General features: G+C 40.7%; 2 protein-coding genes across 2 annotated transcripts; one reads left to right on the top strand and one right to left on the bottom strand.

The window, feature by feature from the left end:
- Positions 1 to 1,857: 1,857 nt before the first annotated feature.
- Positions 1,858 to 6,505, top strand: LOC145422790 (dual specificity protein phosphatase 7-like). The gene is made up of 3 exons (XM_080294593.1): positions 1,858 to 2,663; positions 3,306 to 3,734; positions 4,870 to 6,505. Exons 1-3 carry the CDS (start codon positions 2,294 to 2,296, stop codon positions 5,178 to 5,180), a joined length of 1,110 nt encoding a protein of 369 aa, XP_080150719.1. The 5' UTR covers positions 1,858 to 2,293; the 3' UTR covers positions 5,181 to 6,505.
- An 8,176-nt stretch (positions 6,506 to 14,681) lies between these two features.
- On the bottom strand, positions 14,682 to 18,693 carry tnnc1a (troponin C type 1a (slow)). Its single transcript, XM_080295615.1, has 6 exons — positions 18,508 to 18,693; positions 17,226 to 17,256; positions 16,830 to 16,976; positions 16,165 to 16,279; positions 15,487 to 15,623; positions 14,682 to 15,349 (listed from the first exon to the last, which is right to left on the bottom strand). Exons 1-6 carry the CDS (start codon positions 18,529 to 18,531, stop codon positions 15,318 to 15,320), a joined length of 486 nt encoding a protein of 161 aa, XP_080151741.1. The 5' UTR covers positions 18,532 to 18,693; the 3' UTR covers positions 14,682 to 15,317.
- Positions 18,694 to 25,188: the final 6,495 nt, after the last annotated feature.

Consider the following 25,188-nt stretch of genomic DNA (forward strand, 5'->3'; position numbering starts at 1 on the left):
AGATTAACATACTCCAACGCAAAGACAGAAATCAATGAAGAGGAAGCACTTGCTTTATTGCTCATTTCTTAATTCATCTAACTGCATCCGGACATTAAAGGAGGGTGCTTGTGCATCCACCGTGTTTGCGTGGAAGCCCTTGAAGCAGCACTTGACATGAAAGACGTGGGATTCTGCAGCAGAGACGTTTCCCCTCTTTGCTCTGGGAGAATTACCATGAGCTCACGTTTAGAGCCCGTTATGTAACCGTGTCGGTGGAAGTGGAGTAGACCACCAATATGATGCAAGTCTTGCTAGCTCAGAGCACACATCCTTGTTATGCATTGAGTTGACTTAGTAGAGTTTGATTTATTACATTACGCATAGATATTATCACACGAGACGTATGATACAGAGGCTATAATTTGGCATTTAGGGTCTTGTGCATTGTTTGACCTCATTATCACACATTACTTCCCTTCCCATCACTGTCCTTTGTAGATACGGGCTGTTCAGTTCCTTATTGGAAAGTTTTAGGGGAGGTCCAACTTTTCTACACTTCCTGTAAGATAGCTGAACTGGAGCAGAAATCATGCTGGCATGAAGGCCCACAGGCAGTGTGTGTGTGTGTGTGTGTGTGTGTGTGTGTGTGTGTGTGTGTGTGTGTGTGTGTGTGTGTGTGTGTGTGTGTGTGTGTGTGTGCGCGTTGGTTTTCAGACCCCTTGAAATGATGAGGAAGTTTGCTGCTGGCTGCAGGTGCTGAAACGGCAGTAAGGTGTAGAATGGCAGTGATACGATACGTACTGCGGAGTGTCTGATCAGTTTGTGGCTGCGAGCGTTTGTGTGTGAATGTGAGTGTATTTAGCTCCATTTCTCATACTGTGTTAATCCCGATGCCCTGCACATCTGTGTGTCCCCCCACTCACGTGTGCAGACGGATGAGCTGCATGGCTGGGTTCCCACTGCACGCATCACCCTCTCCCTCTCTCCTTTCCCTTCTCTTATTTCTCCCAATCCGCCTGCATTATTATACACCAGTGATGTACTATGGCAATGTCTTGGAGGACCGTGCTGTTGTGCTTTTTAGTAAAGCACGACAGCACACTTAGCAGTCCCCATGATATTTAAATTTAAGGAAATTAGTTTAAAGGGAAGAGGTGTGAATTTTTTTCTATTTCCACCTTCAGGGGTGTGTCCAATCTGATTATGAATATTATCATCATGAAAGATAACACAAATATTATGTAACTACATGAATCACCAGCTAAAAGTGTCTGAATTAATCTCATTTTTGTTTTTTTCCTCCTGAAGGGTGTGATTTTAATCTTAAATACTGCACCACACACAACAGTCTATGTAATGAACTGGACTGTACTGCATAGTGACAGCTACAGTGCAGTATATCATTGGATTTCGGTTTCAAAGGGGTATCATGAAGGTCCCACAGAAAATTCCACACTGGTCAGGGGAACGTGGCTGTGACCAAGAGATAATGCTACAATAATAATGCATTATATGGACCACTGCAGTTCCACCTCAGTTCTAAGCATCTCAAAGGATAAGTTAGACCTCAAGGTACAAATGCGCAAATATATCTGTTGTACTAACCTACATGTTCTCAAAGGGTGGGGGGAAATATACTTTAGAAAATAATAAAAATCGCCCAGTGTTACTAAAATGTAATAATACCGAGTGCCAACAGCTCCCTTCTAAATAAAAACTCGCTATAATGTTACAAAATCGCAAAGAAATGTTTCGCTCATGATACGGCGATTGACAAAAAGTGGTTTCATTGAGACTTGGTCGTAACAAACTTTGCTATATTTCCGCTATGACTTTAAATCGTAAGGATAAAACTCCTCCCTCTTGAGTTGCTCTACTGTCAACTAAAAAAAAAACAACCTCCCATGCATGCATCGGAATGGTAAGAAGAGAATGCGCATGGATGCCCCGGATACGATGTGGAGCAGTTGAAGTTGATGAAGAAACTATTGGCCACAAAGCGTCCACATTTAAACGTGTGTCTCGTAAATTAAAGTGCAAATAGGTCTCCAATGAGTCTTTGCTTTGTTGGGGGCAGACCAGACTCACTGACTGATGGAAATAGAGAAGAGGAAAAAGGGGAAATCTCTTCGCTCAAGCAGAAGCACCACGAACTGGCGGGGCAACATTTAACGTCTTTTTTCCCGGGTGATATGTAGGGCTTTTTTTTCTATTCTTTTATTTTGTTTTTTGTTTGTTTGTTTTTTTTCGTCGATCGGTGGACTATGTAGTTAGTGTTTGCACTTGCGAGTAGTATGCTATTGACTCCGATATGTCTAATGTGACGCCGAGTAAAAGCGTGGAATGGCTGCAACTCGAGTTAGAGTCCGGGGGCACTTCTCTCCTCCTGCTGGACTGCCGTTCACATGAGCTTTATGAATCATCCCATATAGAGACCGCCATAAACCTGGCCATTCCGGGGCTGATGCTCCGGAGGTTCAGAAAGGGAAACATACCTATCCGGGCTATCATTCCCAACCACGAGGATAAGGAGAAGTTCATGAGACGGTGCAAGACGGACACGGTCCTTCTGTACGATGAGTGCTCCGTGGGCTGGCAGGACAGCGGGACTCCGACGTCGGTTCTGGGTCTGCTTCTTCAGAAACTGTGGGAAGACGGCTGTACAGCGTATTATCTGGAAGGTAAATAGTTTTGCCGTTAAAATAAACAAACAACAAACAGAGAACTGTGTATGCAAATGTTCTGTACTTGTAATTGAGTTCATAAGGATAAAAAATGCCTCAAGGCGCATACGTTTCCTTTAAGGTAAATTTGTAAAGTAAGATTTGGCCCAACAGTAGCAAAACTTTATTATAAGAGGTAAAGGCAAAGAAATGATTTTTTTCCCTCGGTGGAGCAGAAGTTGGGACACTGTGAGGTTTTTTTTTAACTGTGAGGTTTCCTTTTTTAGCTTCTGGGGTTTAAAACGAAACTGTAAATGTTTATTGCGCTATACAAACGTAAATGTTAGTCCTGCGCAGATGTTCATCCTGTGCTGTGTGTTTGCGGTTTGAAGCTTGTTCAGAAGTTTGTGTGTCACTACTGAGATTCTCAATTAAAATTCCAAAATGGCTGCGCCATGTTTTGCTCTAGCAGGAACAGGCATGCATTTCATGAATGGCCTCTTTGGGGGGTCTTTACAGTACTGCCAGTCTCAACACCCTGCAGCGATTTTCCATTGATATGTGGTTTAAATAAACTTTTATATAAGGTTGCACTTTAAGAAAAAAAAAAAGATTTAAATGTGTATATGTGACTTGTTTGTGTCTTTGGCTCTTGTCCAGGTGGGTTTGTAAAGTTCCACACGGAGTACCCAGAGCACTGTGAGACCCTCTTGGACAGCTCCTGTCCCAGCTCCTCACCACCAGTGTCTGTTCTGGGCTTCGGAAATCTCAGAATCAGCTCCGATTGTTCTGACGGGGAGTCTGATCGCGAGCCTACCAGTGCCACAGAGTCCGAGGAGAGCCCCATTCCGAGTAATCAGCCTGCCTTCCCTGTCCAAATCCTACCCTACCTTTTTCTGGGCTGTGCCAAAGACTCCACTAACCTAGATGTGCTGGGCCAGTACAACATCAAGTACATCTTGAATGTCACACCCAATCTCCCCAACATGTTTGAGCATGATGGACACTTCAGGTACAAACAGATCCCCATTTCGGACCACTGGAGTCAGAACCTGTCCCAGTTCTTTCCAGAGGCAATATCATTTATAGGTGAGTAACTCAGATATTGGTTTTGTTGGAAAAAAAAACTCGGAGACTCACTTTTCAGAAAGTTTAGTTTGTTTTGCTACAAGGCGTGTCATGTGAGAGTAGGTTGTAAGTTCAAGTAGGCTTGGCAGCTTTTGTTCGTGGGATTAAACACAAACAAATGAGGGATTTACTTTTATTTCTTTTGTTTCTTTTATTATTAATAATAAAATAACAAATGAGCATGCTTGAGCTATCCATTAGTTAGCTCAGTTGGTTCTCAAATGTGCTTGTTGGACAGGTGGGAGTTTAGTGGGTGATTAAAGATGATGCTCTCAGGTGTTAGACAGTATTATCACATTTATACAGGATAGCAACCTTGGAAGAGAACGTCCTCCTTTTTTTGTTTTGTTTCTAGCAGCATCACAACGCTGTTTTAATTTTGCTTTTGCGTCTCTTCCCGTCACTGCACCTGAAACCGCAGCTTTTCGCTTGTTTGTTTGGTGGCTGCGGTTCTGCATCATGAACCAGAATGAGGAAGGAAAAGTTGTTTCCACCCTGTCCTGTGTTTGATGAAAGGGTTCAACCCAGTATCATGCCAATGTGTAAAACAGACATCGTGTCAATTTCACGCTTTGCCTTTCCAAAACATGAAATTGAGACAATGGCAGAAGTTGCATTACTACATGTAGACATTGCATTACCAGTTGGGGGAGATAATATATTTAGTTAGTGAGCAAAAAACGTATCAAGTACATTCCCTTAATCTTTAGAGTCGTTTAAGCTAATATCTATATGGATGTTAATGTGTTATTAATGTCTGTCTAAACATTTTCTGGTGATTATTTTCATGTTGGCTTGATATAAAATATCTGCCTCTGCTGTTACTGCAGATTGCGACAACTACATTTCAGTTTTTGGAGAGGCAAAGCATGAATTGGATACAGTGGACCGGCGTGTCTATTACACGCTTTGTCTGGATTTCAGGTTGCTGGGTTGCCAAGCTTTGTTGTGTTGTTTAGATTGAGGTTGCTTGCTAATTTTGGCAAGTAACCGGGTCTTAGGTATGCTGTGTTTGTTTTGTTAAAAGCAGACACGGCATTGATAACTAAAATAACCAAAGAGTTATGCTGACCTTAGTCTACCTTTTCTCTCACAGACGAGGCTAGGTCAAAGCAATGTGGCATCCTGGTCCACTGCCTGGCCGGCATCAGCCGCTCAGTCACCGTCACTGTGGCCTACCTGATGCAGAGACTCCACCTCTCTCTGAATGATGCTTACGACTTTGTCAAGAGGAAGAAGTCTAACATTTCGCCAAACTTCAACTTCATGGGTCAGCTCTTGGACTTTGAGAGAACTCTGGGGCTGCACAGTCCCTGTGACAACTGTTCTACCAACCAGGAGCAGCTCTTTTTCACCACACCAACCAATCACAATGTCTTTCAGCTAGATACGCTGGAGTCGACATGAGATGTGATAGAACAGCCTTTTTTTTGTGGTTTCCTGAGGTGACTCTGAGGTTTCTGAGCCTTTCAGATGGCTGATATTTATAGTACGTCAGTTACAGTTTTTCTGCACCAAAAGGAACTACTCCTATATGCAGAAAACATACTCTGTTAGATCCAGTCTCAATGCCTTAATATCTAACACAATGATGACTTTTGGTATGTGACATACATGGTATTAATGAATGGTCATGTACAGCCATAATAACAGGACATTTCTCTAGCATTGCTCTTTGACTGTTATTTGCTATTCACCAGCTGTACAATGGATGTTCCTGTATTTGTATCAGTCATCAATATTGCCTTGATGGTCTAAAAAAAAAAGTCTTTGGCCAATTAGAATGTTTTCTTTGAACCGATATGAGATATTTTGGGGGGTTACCTAAGCTGATGGGGGGGGAAATGGCTACTGCGGCAATCCCACCTTGAATTACTGTCCAGTTTTTCTTATATAAGTATTTAAATACATTATAAATATTTTCTTCTTCCACTTTCACAAATTTCTGCTAAACATTATTAGACTTTACACGTAAGTTCTGGCAGCCTGTTCTGTGTATATATATATTTTAACTGTGATATTTTTTATCGCAAAATATCAAAGTTTGAATATGTTATCCTTCAAAAACGCTCCCTGTACGTCTTGTTGCTCAAAGCTGCATTATTTGCATGGGACTTTGTTCTATCAAGGTTTTTTCTTGTAACCTTTACATCATATAACCTGTTGTTGGTGAGGCCTTGACCATACCTTAACATGAAATTATAGGTATAACGTGTAGGAGTATCCTTTTAGTCAGTTGAAAGGAACAAGTATGTAAGTATTCAGTTTATGAACAAGTACACGTCCACCTTGTTTTTTAATCCAACCTTCTTCAGTCTGCAGCTACTTCTGACGAAAACGTAATGTTTCGAGAAAGATGACGTGTAATTAGCTGTGCTTTGTCGCCCGTCTCATCTCAGAACAAATGAATGAGTTTGATGAATGAAAGGGCATAAAAGGAAATGAGATTGACCAGTGTATTCTTACCTCACAGTGAGACATTTTCAGGGATTTTTATACAAGGCATCTGTATCTCATCATGGCCTCTTAAAGTGCTCCCAAGGGCTGTTTTGTTTGGTATGTTTATAAAGATGTACATAAAATGTGGTTGCCATGGGAACATTTTTTTTTAAATCAACAAGAATATGAAAGTGACCCTTGTTGGACCCTTATGTATAGTATGTGTAAAGCTAAATGTCCAAGACATTCTGTAAAAGTTTATAGTTCAAATATATTGTATATTTTTACTTGAATACGATTTGTTTGTCTTTGCTTAGACTTTTGCTTTCTTTTTACTGAGAGTCAATAACATTCAAAACAAAGGTGGTTACGTGGTTGAGTCAGTAACAAACAGGGCTCTAAGAGATCCAGAGAGAGTTGCAAGCAGTTGTTCAGTGTTTTCTGGGATCAAGGTTGCCACTGTGGTCAGATGTCTGTTTTCTGTCCACTCTGAAGCCCGACTTCCTGTCTCCCACAGGCTTTCTTGACACAAGACAAGTGACAGGGCCAGATCTGTCAATACCACAGTGCAGGCACACCCACCAGTCACTCATATATTGCTTAAAGGAAGAGGAAGATGACACAGCATGTACTCCACCACAGATACAAGACTTCGGACAGCTCCCCTCTGCAACTTCACTCCTCTAGAGTGATAAAATTTAATAACAGTGCTGCACAATAGCTGTTATTCCTAGTGAAATTACCTTTTTTTGTTTGTTGTTTATTAAGATTTGCACATTTCCTGAAGGGGGTGAGGAAAGGGCAATATCCTATAAAGCCATTAATGAAATTTGTTTATTTACAAAGAAGAACTGAGAACTCTTTAACACTCTTGCTACCATTTAGAGGGAAATTAACACGTCATTTTGCTTTTCTCACGCTACCAATTAAAAAGAAGTCATTCACACACAAAGTTTACAAGAAAGTGTTTACTTTCTGGTAAAAAAAAAAAGAAAAGAAAGTACATTAAGTATATTTCATAATACCATGCAAACAATATACTCTATCTCATATCCCTTAAAACAATAATTAGACGTCTTGAGTTTTGTCTGGAAGTTTCTGAATTGGTAAGCAGTTCTTTGTTTTCTCCGTTTGATGTGTCATTACAGCTCCCTGAATGCTCAGTAGGTCTCGTATTGTTTCTACCTTGTCAGGGAGATTTATTCAAATGTTCTTTTCCAGATGACAGAAAGATGGTGTAATAAATTCCCAAAGAAATTGTTTCACGAACCAAAGCCAAGCTTTCTAAGTCAGACAAAAAAAGTAGAGATGGGGGGAAATGCTTTGTATTGCCCCCCTATCCATACAGCCGTTCATTGTCCAATAACTGTCACCGTATGGCATTTAATGAATTAAATACTACATTAAAACTCTTTTAGTTCCAGCTTTGAGACAAAGACAAATGAGAATATTTTGGCGGGTTAGATATAAAACCTTACAGCTCTCTGAGCAGCAATATAGCACATGAAAAGACGTGCCTAGCAACACCTCGCAGTTGTGACGATAAAAGTTGTTGAATGATGGGTTTTCCAGGATGACTGAACCTGGCAAGCCACATACCTGCAGGCTAAAGCTATGATTAGGTCTGAAAAGACACCCACTCTAAGGCAAAGGTAATGGGTTGCTGCAGCGCATTGGAAAACTAGTGTTCGGTGCCTGGGGATAATGGAGTGAGAGAACAATCATAGTGAACTTATCTGTAAACGGCACCGTAGACCCACAACGTATCGTCAGTGCTCTACACAAGTGAAGAAGAGTGATGTAAATGGTTACACACCTTTAAATACCTGATTTTATTGCCATCGCACACTAGTGTCTATCAAACACTTATCTTCAGGTAGAATGTACAAACTGGTGTTCAGAAGTGAGATTCCCATGCATCTACCATTCAGCACTCCTGACACCTGTTATTTGTGGAATGCCTCACCTGAGATTTAAAAATAGCTTTTTGCATTCTGCAGTTATGAATCACTTTGTGTTTTGCTGCCAGCTTCAAAGCTGGGTGTGAGGTCTGAGCAGACGGTGTATTCCCCATCACTTGCTCACTCAAGAAACATGTGAAATTACAGAGTTCATTCTGAAGTCTGGCAGAACTTTTTAAGCAAACCTTTGATAAAGAAAGATGATTGACTTCCATTTACAGGAAATGGATGCCCGTGCATGTCATTTTCTTTCTTTTTTTTTCCCACCAAGTAGTTTTTTGTTTTTAATTTTTTGTGAGATATAAGGGGACTTTTTCTGTCCTGTTATGATCATTTATGAAGGGAAGCAGAGGCTAATGTAGTGCTTACTCAGCAGCCACTGCTGGTGAAGCAGATGTGCATGAGACTGACTTGATTTTAGCTTATGCTTATGTTGTATTTGTGTGTGTGTGTGTGTGTGTGTGTGTGTGTGTGTGTGTGTGTGTGTGTGTGTGTGTGTGTGTGTGTGTGTGTGTGTGTGGGTGTGTGTGTGTGTGTTTGTGTGTGTGTGTGTGTGTGTGTGTGTGTGTGTGTGTGTGTGTGCCTGTGCTGCTGGGGCTAAGCAAAAGCCAGCCAGAGCTGGTTCACACCTGCTGTGGTTATAAGAACATACTTAACATACTGCATGACTGACAATAATTTCACAGCTGCTTCTGCTTCTGATGCACACTAACAGCATTAGCTCATTTATTCAGTTCACCCTCACTGAACACAGAGCCACGGTATTCACAGAGGACTATTTACGCTATTTCCATAAAATAAGAGTTCATTCGTACATTGCGAAAGGGGTGACCACGATCCTATGAGTGTTTGGCCCTCCTGCTATAAAAGCCATTCTTATCTAAATAACTGCCATCGTTAGTGCAGGGATTTTTACTCCTGCTGGTCTCATTCTGTTTGTGTACAGCAGATGTTCAGAGGAAATGAGAATAATCCTAATCTCAGTATTTGGGCGAATGCTGTCCCTGAGTAGGCGATGACATCATAGATGCAGTTCTGCTCTGTCCCTTGAGCCTTGCTGTCTTTGTTATATCTAAAAGGTTGTGTCATATTTTATGATACGAATACCTGCTATTCTTTTGTTTGTTTGTTTTTTACCAGCACTCATGATGATCATAGAAGTGTTTAATTCTTCTTAGTCAGTTCATAAGTGCACTGAAACATGGAAATTTCCTATTGCCATGTATAACTACAGAGGAATGGTATGTGTTATCATGCCAATTTCCCGTTTGGGAGATTGCCATTTGATTCCCAGATACTTGGAGTCACAGCAAAGCCATTTTTAATCCTTCCTATTTTCCCACATTTGTTTTCAAGGGAAAAAAGATTTTTAAAGTTAGATTTAAGATGCCAAAAAGCTCAACTTTGTGATTTGTTACCATATTGCAAAAATTAACAACATAACGACAAAATCAAAACAAATATTATGGTTCGGTAAACTTAATTTGAACTCAAAACCTTTCTAAGTCACATCAGTCTGTTCTGGGAGACATGTATGTTATCTGAGGAGGAAGAGAAGTGTAAGTTTTGGCCAAGAGAATACTGGGTCATGTGTAAAGCAGAGCCCCACGGAATCCGAGTGGCAGGCCGAAGCGGCCATCTGTTAACACCAGAAGTCTTTCATTTCATAGCCAAATTCACCATCCAGTAATATACAGTAGCCTGCGCTCACCAAGCACAAGAACAGAGTGATAGTTATTTGCAGTTTTAATCTGCAGCTAAGTCAGTGAAAGAAAACATTCCTTGTGCAGACCTAACACAAAGTAAAGGTCATCTGTCTATTTTGCGCCCCCGTTCAGGAGCTACACGGGAGGCCGTGCTGGAAATGTCTTGCTGTCTGGTATGCCATTCATACAAGGCCATATGTTGCTCATAGTACGGGACTGCTGAGTGAGATGAAAAGCATGTCTGTGCTACGGGATGTACTTCTACGTCATCGGTGCCTGAAATATTGATGTCGTAGTGCCAATAGCAGGAATCGCCACGTGTCACTCAAAACAAACCCACAAACAAACCAACAAAAGTAAGCCCCTTTAAACATCTCCAACTGAACTATTTACACTGTAGCAAAACTTAAAAAACGCATATTACTCAAGCACCAGCCTTGAAGCAGTTTTGATTAATATTTTAAAATGAACAATGACTCAAATTATATAATATGTAAATGAGAACGCTCTGCACAGGTTTTGACCCATTCAGCTCTCTAATTTCCCTGCCCACAATTTTCCTCTTTGATTTAGTCTCACACGTCTTCTTGAGTTGCCTTTAGCTGTAAGAGAAAACTGTTTTCACAAAAAAAAAAACACACTAACAGCTAACAGCACCAAGCCAAGAGGAGCTTAAAGCTGCCATCCATGTACTAAATATTGCAGCTTCTTACTTTACTACATAGTTAGTACAGTAAATGGCAGCTTTATTGGGTAAGCAAGGCAAAAGCATCTCAATGCATTTTGGCATGTAGACATGGCTGAGGTTTAAAACGAACATCGGAATGAGGAAAAAGGTGATTTAAATGACTTTGAATGTGTCATGGTTTCTGGTGCCAGGCGGGCTGGTCCGAGTATTTCAGAAACTTCTGATCCACTGGAATTTTCCCACACAACCATCTCTAGAGTTTAAGAAGGATGGTCTGAAAAGGGAAAATATCCAGTAAGCTAACGCTGTCTGGTTGAAAATGCTTTGCTGATGAAGTCAGAGGAGAATGACCACACTGCTTGTGGCCATGCAGAAGAGCATCTCTGAAAACAAACACCACATGAAGCTCGAAGCCGCAGACAAACACACTGGATGGCTCTTCTATCAGCTAAGAACAGGGAAATGAGTAAATAGTTCATACAGGTTCAGGAAAATTTTGAAAACAGAAAAACCTTTGAATTGAATTTGAAAAACCTTCCCTGGTCCCACGAGTCTCAATTTCTCCTGCCACATTTGAATGGTAGGGTCAGAATCTGGCACAAAAACAACATGAAAACATGGATCCACCCAGCTTTGTATCAACAGATCAGGATGGTGGTGGTGATGTAATGGTGTGGGGGATATTTTCTTGGCACACTTTGGGTCCGTTAGTACCAAATGAGCACTATTTAACCACCACAGCCTACGATCACAGTGTACACACCTTGTGATTACTGCTTCATGTCACAAAGCTCAAATCATCTGTCTGGTTTCCAGCACTGTGTTGAAGGCAGTTCTGAAGGCAAGGGGTCCAACACAGTACCTGCAAGGTGTAACTAATGAAGTGACTGGCGAGTGTATATTAAACATGATGCCATAGTGCCAAATGCAGGCTCACCTTTGTGATCAGCTTTTAAAACTTACTTCATGCACTTTTTTTTGTCAAATACACTGTCAATAGCATAAGTAATTAAATTAAGTTTTAAAATGCTAATAAATAAGCAATAATTCAAGTTATCTAGGCTAACATTTTATTGCAGGACTTGGAGAATTTCAGTATTGTTGTTCAGCTCTATAACTTAAGTGTGCAGTGTGTATTCTTCATTTTACATGCATAACTAGAAGTAAAAATAGATAAACCCTCCAGTGGTGCATTAAAACAAAACAATAGCTGTTATTCATTTGATTCCATGAATAGTTATTGTGGAATCTGAGAATTCTGTGTCTTGTAGTCTTGCTGTTCTATGGGCCATTATGGCAAGGCAGTCCAGAAACAGTACTTTAGTGTTCTCAGCACCAGAAGTGGGATGGAGCGTCATGATACAATATTCCGTCTGTTCCAGTTTGATTTGCAGTCCTTCCATTCTCCACTCTCTCTTTGTCTAAAGTGTTCCACTTCCTCATTGTGTATTTATGGCAACGAAAACAACCTAGCATTCGCTCTCATACTGACATTCATTTAAAACTGTCTTTATGTATTTATCGTATTTATGTAATCATTTGCAACGAACACGTCATTTTACACGGCCAAAACAAACAAACAAAAAGTCACTGTCACATGACCTAAAAAGGAACAACGGCTGGAAATGGGTCAGAGAATCTGGGAGCTTATATTCATGTATTTTCTGCTATTGTGAATGGTGAATAACAGAAATTTCCAGAGATTAATCTTTAATATTTGGCACTGGACAGCTTCCAAGGCCATGTGATGTAGACAAGCAAAAAAAACAGGAATCCTAAACCCAAACGCCTGCTGGCTTTAAATGAGGTCTACATGTGTGGGTATCAGGAAGACAGCACGTTAACTGTGTCCGGGGTATTGCTCGCTCTTCCGGACAGTTTGTACATGTATTAATCACAGTGAGCTAAGTTGGTATAGCTTGGTATTGCCATTTTAGGGCATTTTCCTGGTGAAGTATTACTTTTATGTGATCTAATGGTTTGAAGAACTGTTTTTATAAATCAGTAAAACAGCAAAGCAGCGTGTTTCCCTGAGAATTTACTATATAAAGCTTTGTGTCTGATTGTCTGACTCACTCTCAGGCAATGGAATAAACCCACTTTGTTTTCTATGAATGAATGAAGTCAGTTATATAATAAACTAAGCTTACCATTACCTATGCAAATCCTCCGTCTCAGTCACATTCAATAGTCGTTCTTACAGGTGTTTTGATATTTCACCAATGAGGAAACAGAGATGGCTTATGTGGCGACAATAACAAAGGTAGTTCATAACTGCAGTGTGTGTTAATAAAAGCAGGCATGAGTCATCATCAGGCCTGTCTTACGTAAGTGCTTCTCTTCTCCACCCAGCTTACTGCTACAGTGCACCACACCCCAGATTCATTCACACACTGCTCTGCTGCTGCCCAGCCTCCCATTGATGCCGAAGAGTGCACTACTCATCTTTTCCACGCTGCAAATGTCAGTTTAAACGAAAATGCTCAGGCCGCAGAGCAGCCTAATCAGTGTGATCAAAAAGTAGCACCTCAGATTTTAACGTGACATCTTTTCACTCGAGATCATCGCTTTAGTTTTAATGCAGTATTTTTTTGGCCAGTGCAGCAGGAATGTATAAAACTGTAGATTATTCCGTGTCTTTGTCAGGCTGTTGACACTGATCTAGAAGGGCAGTTGCGGTTTGCTGTTGGTTGGGGTTTATAATCCGATAAGTATCACACAACCATTGGGGGGGGGGGGGGGGGGGGGGGGGGCAGAATGGAGTTAACAGGACCCCCAGGGAAGCAGAAAGAGACAGAGGGAGGTAGGAGGGCTGTCATCAATCAGGCCACTGACGTCACGCGCTCGCACAAAATGCACTTGATCCCATTTCCAAAATCCAAATTATAGAAAAGGTCTCTTTCATAGGCAAAAAATGAATAAAAATGCGACATATTGATTTTGGACATAGATCAAATGAACATTTTACTTATCAGTTGGTATCAAAACACAAGAACATTTTTTCAGATCTTGTAGTAACCTACTGCTATGTGAATACTGTTTTTATTTTTGACATTACAATTTCAACCACTAGAAACACGAAGCAGTTTACTCTGGATGCTAACCCTATTTTATAACCAAACAAATCGGTCTGCGGATTCCATCAACGGTCAACCATTATCTTACTTTGGGAAGGCTGTTGCTGTGCCGTGAAATCTCTCATCTTTAGCTTGCTGTATCTGAGCCAAGCAAAAAGATAAGAATGTGTTTTCCTGCTGACATCAAGTGGCCACAGTGATAACTACATGACTCCTGTGCTGCTAAGCCTGTGTCCTGCTTTTGTGGACTGGATGGTTTAAAACGCTAGACAATGGCCATTTTTAAGGAATGCTTGGTGAGATCCACAGAACCTGGCTGAAGCTGAAATTGAAAATTACTAACATAAATAAAAACGGAAAGGAAAAAAAGAAGGAAAAAAAGAATCCTTTATTATGTAAAATTAATCTCTGGGCTTTATTATTTCCGATATTTCAAGAAATCAAGCTGGATTTTTAAAAGATCTGTTATCTCTTTGTAGTCTAACAGCATGCTTTTTATGGTCACAGGCATTTGATTGTCAACTGGTGTCTGTCAATGCACGTCCCCTAACATGGGCACTAACATGATTAGACATAAATAGCTCCTGTCTCAATAGTCTGTGTAACTAGATACCTCCAAAGCGACCATGTGGATAGTTTGCATACCAGAGGCACGAACCACTATGGAGTAAAAATGTAACAGATAACTCAAAATTTATGATAGACAGTCTCACACAAAATCCACTGTTATCTTGGTAAGACAAGTAACATTTCAGGCCTCCTTTGCTTGTTTTTACTTGTTCATCTGTGAAAAGCAGAGCAGGCCAGTGAGGCAAGCATGTGATCAGCCTGTAAAATCTGGAGTACATTTAGGCAAAATGGTATAAATAACAGTGCTTTGTCCCCCAGTATAACCGGTGTAACTCTGTCTAGCACGCTAGAAACACTCAACAAACAGCAAAAGCACTGACTGAAGTATGTAGACCATGTCCTTAAAGTGAGTACAGATAAGACTGAATGAATTTATTCAAAGAGAGAAACTGACGAATTGACCATACTGACAAATACATCTTGTTTATTATATGAGTGCAAATTTCAAGCCGACCTTGCAGATGTTCCAGGGGTAATATAAGGGAATAAAAAGTCCTGAAGACATTTTCCACATCCAGAAATGTATCCATGAAATGAGCTGTACCCAGCACATTATTCTTATAATATGATTGGTCTAGCAGAGATTGCTATAAAACTGTGTTTACTCAGAGATATGTTTTGCTTTTTTGCACATTTTCTGCCCAAGTAAACAGTAGCCTCTTAGTAAAAGGATTTGTAAGCTCAATGGGGCACTTTCGAGATAAAGAATTTAGCTGGAGACAAACATGGCATTCATATTTCACACAGCCAAAAGGAGGGTGGTATCTGGCCTCTGTAAAAAAAACAAAACCCCAAAGACACAAGTAATTTGGATACATTTACAAAAAAATCGGTATACATGGGCACCAAAAGTCACAACTGCATTTATAACAATGCAAGAGACATGATAGAAAAATACAGAAAGTTTTAAAGATGATATTTGACTTAATCTTACAAAGTCGTCCAATTGTTTTTATCAACTACATCCAATTTGGCTTCCAGCTTCACAAGATGGCAGAGGAGTTGCAAAAAAATACAAAAACACCACCCTCTCGTCTACAGGCTTACTCCACTCCTTTCATGAACTCCAAGAACTCTGCAAAAAAGAAGTCAGTGTTACAAACAGCTGAGCTTCAGACAAACTACTACGAAACCAGAACATGTCTTTATCAAGCAAATGTCTCATTGTGAATGTGTCTTAAAAAGTAAACACAACTGGTCCAAAGTCCTCACCATCGTAGTCAATTTTGCCATCGTTATTTTTGTCCCCATCCTTCATCAATTCCTCGATGTCGTCCTCTGTAATGGCCTCTCCCGTGGACTCCAGCATCATTTTCAGCTCATCCAGGTCAATATAACCATCTGTGTTTCTGCAGAATCAAAGGTGTGAAATGTCGTTAATGCGTAACAAACTTTAATTAAGCTTTACAGCTGGCATTGGGGGAAGAAGCAAACTTGTATTTGATGTGTGACTGGTCATATCTAGAATTTAAGTGTCTGGGAACCACCACGGTGAGAAAGGGAAAAAAAGCACAGCGAGTTTGTTCTTTGATGCTCAGACGAGGTGTCTGGCTTACATCGAGTGGGTGTTTAAAATATTCGGAGCTGTCAAAAAGGATTATGGAGCAAACTACATGCTGTACTCTGCAGAGCTGCTTGGCATTTTGTCAGTACTCATAATTGCACATTGGAAGCATACTTTGCTGGAACCACACGATGAAGAAGAGCAATTTGTTCAATAGACTGTGGAAATGCTCCAATGATAGCATCCTCTTGCCATAGATATTTCCCCCCCCCCCCCCAAGTCTGTCAGTAAGCATGTAGCACAGTATTTCTTTTGTGGTGAGATTTTGCTAATAAACCGCTCTGAGTGCAGGATAAAGTAGCTACAGGTTTAAATATGAAACGTACTTGTCAAACATCCGAAACAGCTCTGCCAGTTCTTCCTCTGACTTCCCTTTGCTGTCGTCCTTCATGCATCTCACCATCATGACTAAGAACTCATCAAAGTCCACCGTGCCACTCCCTGCACACACAACACACTTCATCACATCCTTAAACTGGGATTTTATATTATCCCAGTTTAACCAGATGATCAGCTTAAAAGTACAGTCTGTTCACCAATGGATCACTGCAGTGATGTTATAGCATCTCAACTGATGTTACAAATGTATTTGATTTGAAGCCTATAATTGTCTTATTTATTATATTTATAACAGGCATACCTGTGAATTAAAGTGTGTGTGGTCTAACTATACAGAACTCAATTATCAGCTTTAGCTTTATCAAACAAAACCAAGATGCTGTTTTCATATTTCAACATTAAATCACATGGAAAATCCAAGATGACAAGTGCAACATCTGACACACATTTCCCTTTAATTCAACCTGACACATCAAGTTGTATTTAAGATCCCTGACTAGCATTTAAGGTCAGAGGGCTCGAACAATGCTTGTCTGCATAACATGCTTGTGATGCATTTGGCAGCTGACCTGTGAGAATGAGAGTCAAACACAACCAATTATTTTGTTCTTTTTTTTTTCTTATCCATAGCCCAGTAGCGGTTTCGATTTACCATCTTCATCCACCTCGTCAATCATCTCCTGCAGCTCCTCCGGTGTGGGGTTCTGACCTAACATCCTCATTACCTTCCCCAGCTCTTTGGTGCTGATGCAGCCGTCCTCTGCATCCTGTACGAAGATGTCAAAGGCGGCCTTAAACTCTGCAGCAACAAAGCAGCACACACACAAAAATATCTACTGAAGCACGTCTGGTTTAGGACAGGGTTAAGATTAATTCCTGGGCATCAGCACAAAAGGCTATTTGTCTTAAGTGTTGGTGCAACTAATAGTTGCAGTCCTGTTGAGGTATAGATTTTTTCTACCAACAACTATAACTAAATCATCTTTTAAAGGGACTCGATGGCATGCTCAAAGCCTTTACGCCTTCAGTTGAAAATCGTTTCACGCACCATTTTTCTGTTCATCTGTCAGCTGCTCAACCTGCCAAAGAGAAAGAATTGAGAGAGAAAACATCAGCTTTCTGGGATATATTCTGGAATTTCTCTGTAACAACATATTTATGGGTTTGATTGCATTTTCCAAAGCTCCAAATATATCTCGGTTAAGATATCTGGAAATCTAGACTAGATTATTTCTGTTTGTTTTGATAACTTTTCAGTTAACAAAGCTCCGGGACATCCCTGACATTACACAGCACCTACATATCATACATGAGAGCTGGTAAGAGGAGGAGTTAAAAATAAACAGTCAGAAGAGAGGCTCAGGAACGACAGATAAAGGACACAATACACAGTGCTCTAAATTAGCATAGCTGTGGATCTGTCCCAACAATGGAACAGTAATCCTGGAAAAGCTACCAAGAATGAAAGAGGGAGACAGCTGCTTATGTAAGAGTTATTGACTGTTGTCCACTGTAAATTAACCACATACATACAGTATACAGACTTTCACATTTAAATTCCACTGCTGATGATACTGCAAAAGAAAAAAAAAACCTGAAACAGATGTAATATACATTCCAGTGTGTTTTTATTATCTCCCCGTTGGACTGTGAGCAAATAGGAGAGCCAGAGGACTATCTGTGCAAAGGTGGATAAATAGCCACACGGCTCTCAGGCTCACAGATAATGCTGGAATTCAGCCATGGGGCGGTTTATCTAAACCTGAAGCTCTTCTCTGGCACCAGAGAACCACTGAAACAGAAGCATCTGAGCAACTGGCCAAAATTAGCCACGTGAAGTGAGACCGTTCCATTTGAAGTCATGAATGAAGCAGCAGATTGTGGTCCAGGGACATGTCCTGTCAGTGACCTTATGAGTGGCTCTTATCAGTTCTGATAGGGCTGAAGTAGGAGGAAATCTAGAGACATGCTTGGTGTTAAGGCTCCCCCGAGACGATGTAGCACTAATGAAGGCAACATAGGTATTTTACAACTATTTTAATAATGTGAGCTTAAAAAGGCTTAAAAAATGATGGGTGGCATTTTTTCATGCAACAAATAAACATTAAAGTGCAGCTTTAAATGGGGAAATTACACTCTTTCACTCTTAACTACTGATTACATTTAGCACTATTAAGAAATGTTAAGGATAATGGTTTTACATCCATAAAAACATCACTCCCACACTAGATTAGTTCTCACAGTGTTCTGGTGAGCACCCAACAAATCAAATAACTTCACCAGAGGAAGTCAACTGCACTCTTTCAGCTGTGTTTTGAGTGGGATCATACCGCTGCCTTGTAGATGTCGTTCATGTCGGAGGCTCTCTTGCTGCCTGTCCTGACAGCGTCCTGGCACAAAGGAAGGAAGTACTGTCCAGTTCAGGGCAGGACTCTGGCCTCATCCTCCGAGGGTTTTATAGCTGGAGTCCAGCGCTCTCTGGTCCCTCCCTGGGCAGAGCAACCTCCCCTCTGTTTGTGTCCCCTTGTGTGTCCATAAATGTGTGTGTTTGTGTATGTGTGTCATTTGGCAAATCTGTCACAATCACCAGGCTCAGATAAAAATGTAGCAGCTCTTAGGGGGCACACTTTGGAATGGAATGAAGTGAGGGGGGCAAGTGTGGTGAAGCCTATCTCCTGAGAGGGGGGGGGGGGGGGGGGGGGGGGCTGTAGGGACACTCAACATTCCTCTAGACCTGGACCACAGAATATATATGTGTGTATGTGTCTGTGTGTGTGCATGGAGGAAAGCCAAGCTGGGAAACATCTACAATCAGAAGACCAAGGAGGTAACAAGAAGAGAAAGAAGGCAGTTCTAAGAAGTCAGAGAAGACCAAGGTCAAAGGGGTGTTCTTGTGTTTCTTAAAGTCCTGACCATAGATAATCCTTTTGTTTTTCAACAGTGGACAATTTGAGTTGTTGTAGTTTTAAAAAGTAACGGGAAATAGATACATAATTTAAAGCACCAACTTCTAGGAAGCTATTCTATTGTGCAACACTATGAAGGTGGACCTGGAGTCCCCAAAAGGATAGCAATCATTGGTTGTACCAGTGGTTAAGACGAATAACCTTTTATGCTGAAGATAGGAAGAACTTTTAATGTTAGCAGGAAAAATTAAAGGCTGTATTTTCCCTGTGAAGAAAAGAGAATTCTATCATTTCTGGAGGTCTTTGGGTTTCTGCCTCCATCAAAATACAATCAAAGTGACTGGGATCTTGTTTCTGATGTTCACAAGACTGAAGATGACATTAAAAACTTCAATGACCACGTCTCTTTCCAGAAACGGTGTCCCTGTTTCTCTTTAATCTCTCTCTCTGTCTGACTTTAATGTAAAAAGGCTCAACTGGAACTACTTTCTTGAAGAAAAAAAATCCCCAGTTAAACTGTTGACAGTGTCCTGCGTGGATTAGCCAGAATAAAAGGATCATTGTGCCTAGAAAAAGAATTTGATACAACATTGTTAAATTAAATGCCACATTTTCAGCGATGTAAGCGCCAGAAACAAAATTGCATTCACGCCTGCTGTGTTGGGTTAAAGGTACAGAACATTATTTTGACAGCTCTGAATATTTTAAGCATTATCTCCATACACATTAAAGTGAAAAAAGACTATCTGTTGGATTCTGTCTGAAGCAAATTTTCAATGTTAATCACAACCTCCGCATATTTGACCACTTGCAATATGCTTGTATTTATTATGCAGCGTATAGGCCATTGTTTGAAGTACAATTTAGCCAGTTGTGATTTATGTGTGCACATTTTTGTTTGACCGCATTACAATCAGACACAAACAGGTTTGCTAACCTCTCTGAAAAGAAAATACTCACTAACTTTGTTATTTATGGAAAAGTAAAACGTTCATTTGCTGCTTTATTGCTCATTATATTATGCTTTAAGGCATAATTTCTGATGAGTTCTTCAAGATGCTCAGTTGTAAGCACTAACCAATTTTTAGCTTACAGATTAAGTCAGCAGAGGGTGCTGTTCACTACATATCAACTAAATTAAATTGTAGCACAAGGCTGCCTCCAGATATCCAATTTATCAATAGAGGGGTAGGTGAGAAATCTGGGTCAAACAAACCAGACACATTTAAATTGAAATGTTTGCGGCACAAGTCTTTGGAAGCTTTTTTCCCCCTGTGTTCTTTTGAAACAAGGCCATCTCAATCACTTTACTGTGTGATTTACACACGTTCACACACGTGCCCTCACAACAAGCTCTCTCTCACACTCTCTCACACTCTCTCACACACACATACACAGAGCACGCTGTGGCAGGCATTCTAAGTGACGAGTGATCATGCTGGTTTATAATGGGATGCTAATGGAGACTGGCACAGCTTGCAAGCATCATACAGATACTCAGATGGAGAGAGGGAGAGAGAGAGCTCACATCGCACAGCATACATGTCCCACTCTTAACATGGATAAAGACACAGCTCTCCTAACGTCAGTGAAAGCCAGCCACACGGAAAAGTTTGAGCTTTTATTTAATAAGAAAGGCAGGGTGGGTGGGGAGGAGGTGTGGAGGTTTGGGAGGAGGCATGTGGCAAAACACATTCTGTGTGTGTACGTCAAAATTTCATAATCAAGACGCCGTGCACTGTGTCGTACACGGCTGTTGGAACTCAGAACAGAAATGAACCGTCATCAGTGGCATCGAGTCAATCAGCTGAAACCCAAAGCATACTGATGAGTCTACATGGTCAGCCAGACAGATTCATTTGGAAAGCTGAGTGCAGCCTGGTGGGTGCCAAGAGTGACGAGCAGCTCTGCAGGGGGCACTAGCTTCTAATGTAAAGCTTCCTTGAGCGTGCACGCACACGCACACCCACACACACACACACACACATGCTCTAGGACCAAAGGCTGGCACGCACATCAAAGAAAGCATATGGAGTGCTGTTTCATTGGAGCTCTCCACCAATTTCCTCTTACAGAGGAAGACTGACGAAAGAGCCAGCCATCTCCTCCACACAGCGCAATCAGACAGCGCATCTCAAATCCACAATTCACCGCACACCGCTTTTTGAGGGGTTGCCATAGAAACTCTGCTGGGTAGTAGCGGGCAGAAAATGAGAGGAGATGAGCGGGGCTATTTCCCCCCACCACCACCTTCCTCTCTGCCTCCCTGCCACCACATTTTGTCCTCAGAGCGACTATTTTATTTTTCTATTCCTTGGCTTCTATTTGCATACATGAACACAGCAAAACTGCATATACATGCGCCGTGTCACAATTAGGGTAAACAGTCGCAATTTGTGCACGGGAACCATTCATTCATGCAAATTTGGTAATTCCAAATGATTGTGTTTCATGTCTGTGGATTAAGAGTGGAATGCAATGCTTCCACTCCATTTATATTTGTATTTAAGCAGGTTTAAGACATGTTTTAAAGATTCAAACATGCACAGTGGACTTGTGAATCCTACTTAACATAATAATAGTCATCTCACTGGCTTTTTTGAGACTCAACCAAAATCTCTTACAGCAGAACAACATTGAAGATTTCCAGTGTGCAATATGTTGAAGTGGACATGGTGTGACATCTTGCGCTGGCAGTTCTGAATCAGCTGGAGCTACTACTATACATAGCAAACTTCATGTGAGTTTAAATAGTCATTCGACATAATGATTGGGTTGATGTGCAGCTGAGCTTGAAGCATGGGTCCTGTGCTCTCTCCTTCTTGTCTGTGTGTCCTCGCCTCCCAGATTGTCAAGAGGAGGAGGGGAGCTGAGCCTGTCAGCATCTCTTTCTTTCTCTCTATTATTTCCTGCCTTCCTCTGTGTCTATTTCCCCCCCCGCTCTCTCTGCCCCCTTTCATTGATGACCAACCTGTCAGCAGCTCCTGTTGTGGTAGAAAGTGGATGCTCTGCATGTGAGTGAATGAGGTGCACAGCCTTCTTTTTTCTGTATGAAAGCATTTCTGTCTGTCCTGCCCAGTGTTTAAGAAGCTGCTCAATTTCTCATCAGTTTCTCATTTGAACCCAAATGGAGGGATTTCTCTTCGGTTGATGCAGGAGAGAGGGAAGTCTTCACTTTGCTTCACTGCATTCAGTGGTTCCTTTCTGAAAGTCTTTGCGCTTAGAAACTTGGTGTCACGTAGTACTCCTTACATCAGCGCTCTAATGAACCAGTGGCCATATTAGCTCCACCACAGATACAGCCACACACTAACTTTCTGCCAGGGGGCAGCGTTTTCCAGTCCACTGGACCACCACGGCGCCTCCTACCACTCTTCATACCCCGCGCTTCCCCTCCTAACCTCTATAACGTAGGAGGCACCCAGAAAAGATTTCATGTGAGATATATGGCACATGAAGTTCCCTTCAAGGAAAGGACAAAATGTGTTTTCAGAATTTTGTCTCGAAATAAATCATCGAACAAGCTCCACTCTGGCAATGGTGAAAAAAAATAATAAATAAATGGCAGATCTGTCGAGTGAAATATTAATAATGCAAAGTAAAGTTTTTATCTGTTAAATTTTATGTGTAGTAAATACCTTAGCTTAAATACAGCTGCCTTTCCTTTGATTTGTATAAATGACTAGAGTTTACCACTTTTTATGCTGTTGAACTCCAAATAACAAGAGCTGGCTTCAACAAACAGAAAATACCAAATACAAAGTCAAATTCCTTGCAACACATTAACTGTCTGATTGTAATTCTGGGTTAAACACAAGGGCTAAATGTGTGGCGTAAATACAATAAATGAATCCAGCAAAACTTATTTATGAGCCTTTATAAATGTAGCAAATCAAACGAGTTGCCTGTCTTTGTAGAAATGCTCACTGTGTGCAGACACACACACCCATTTTGGATTTGTCAGTGTCACTGCCTTCTACCCTTCGCCTCAAATAGCTGCTCTCTGAAATGGAATCCAAGGGCCCTCAGGGTTTCTGACAATGTTTCAAACATTTCTAAGTAAAATGAACAGCGGTGTAACCTCGGCATTATTAAATCTAAAAGTTAGCTCCAATGAGAATGTATTGAGGCAAAGCGGGTCACAATTTCTACTATTCCAAGTTGTTATCACCCTGCTTTTAGACTGTCAGCTCGAGCACCATAGATATGCAGTGAAATGCTGGCGATTGTGGATGAAAAGACCTAAATAGCAAAAAAACAATATTATAAATGTATTGCTTTTCAATGGAATAATTGTAAACATCATAATTGCCGCATGTAACATTTATTGCACTTTTTAAAACCAGCTGATGGTTAGAGTGAAGTTCATTGCATGCATATTGTATCTATAATGTGACAACTGCTTTTACTTGATATTTAAACCCAGATCCAATGAAATAACATTTTAAAAAGTGTAACCAAATTGTAAGGAGTTACACATTTTTAACATCCTGCATGCTTTTGCTTTGTTTACTGTGTAGAGTAGAACGCATGTTGTAGTCTCACTTGTTATCATTACTGCAATGTGAAAAAGAGAATACAAAAATCCCATAATGGAGATTTATAATCAGTATATTCTTTTCCATTGTACGGTTTTGAATTACCAGACTGCAGGACAAGAAATGTTTTTATTTTTATTTATTTATTTATTTTTACAGGCCTGCTTGACTACTAGGCAGCATTAACAGGCTGGGTGGGATTAAAACAAAATATATATTTGTGTAGTGCAAATCTTTGAAAGGTTTCTGTTCTGAGGAGGTAAAAATCACAAACTAAAGGAATGTTTTTAGGTACAATGGGATGTTTCAGTATAACTAGGGCATGTGGTGGCTCTTTGAGTCTTACATTTATGAATCTATCTATCTATCTATCTATCTATCTATCTATCTATCTATCTATCTATCTATCTATCTATCTATCTATCTATCTATCTATCTATCTATCTATCTATCTATCTATCTATCTATCTATCTATCTATCTATCTATCTATCTATCTATCTGTAGGACATTGTGCTAGATTCTACAAACCACATAACACTGTACTTTCCTATTTACCCATTTACATACACATTCCTCTACACTGGTGGCGGTGGAGCTGTGATTGGGACCAACCAGTGATTCAATGCCTTGCCTGAGACACTGTAACACATGGATGTGCCAGGGATCAACCTGCCAACCCTGCATTTTGTAGACAGGTAGTAGACCACTCTACCTGAGCTATGGCTCCACTTCACTACATCACTATGCAGGGATGTAACAGACAATAGCACCTGTCAAATCAGCAGTTTTACTTTTTACCTTTTCTTTCCTTTCCCTTTCTTTCTTTTTTTTGGACATTTGGACATTACTTTTGCTAGAAGAGGACATAAAAATTCTTGGTTTTACAGCTCCTTACACTGGTATTGGAAGCATAACTGACAACTGTGTAGTTGAGCCTTGCTTGCAAGCATGTCAGGCTGCTACATGAGGCATGTATATATAAGATTGAGACAAGGCTAAAGCACAGAAGCTTTACACAGATGTTAATATTAGAATTTTTTTAAAAAGGAGTGAAATTCATCACAACATTGAAACATTATAGATTTGATCTGTTTATTTCTTGGTTCAAATGAAACAGCTACAGAAAAAAAAGACTCAGTTTGTCTCGTGTGAGATATGGGTCCAGAAGTACAGTTTTATTTGTTGTACAATTCATGGAACTGTCTGGGAGTGAATGCCCTCCAGAGGCTCATTCATAAGATAAATTGGCCTGAAATTCATTGGTCTTGCAGACTGTCTGTGCTTCTGTATGTATGTCTCACTCTCTCCTTCCTGTTTTTTAGCAGCAACACTCGAACAAGCTCACAAACACACACATACCCTCACGCCCTTGTGTTCTTTTGTGTTTCATGGAATTGCCATGAGCTTGAGCTAAAAGAAGGGTAAAAAACACCTATGTCTGTCTGCATAGCTGAAGTCCAGCCTAGGGCCTCCTAGGCTTCAGTGAAGTGTGCTGTGATTTGACAAGGCCAGTGACGAGAGGCACTGTAAATATCCAGCTGTCATGTGACTCATTTAATGGCCTC

The sequence above is a fragment of the Astatotilapia calliptera genome, chromosome 20 (assembly GCF_964374335.1).
Source record: "Astatotilapia calliptera chromosome 20, fAstCal68.1, whole genome shotgun sequence".
In the NCBI taxonomy this organism is placed as follows: Eukaryota; Metazoa; Chordata; class Actinopteri; order Cichliformes; family Cichlidae; genus Astatotilapia; species Astatotilapia calliptera.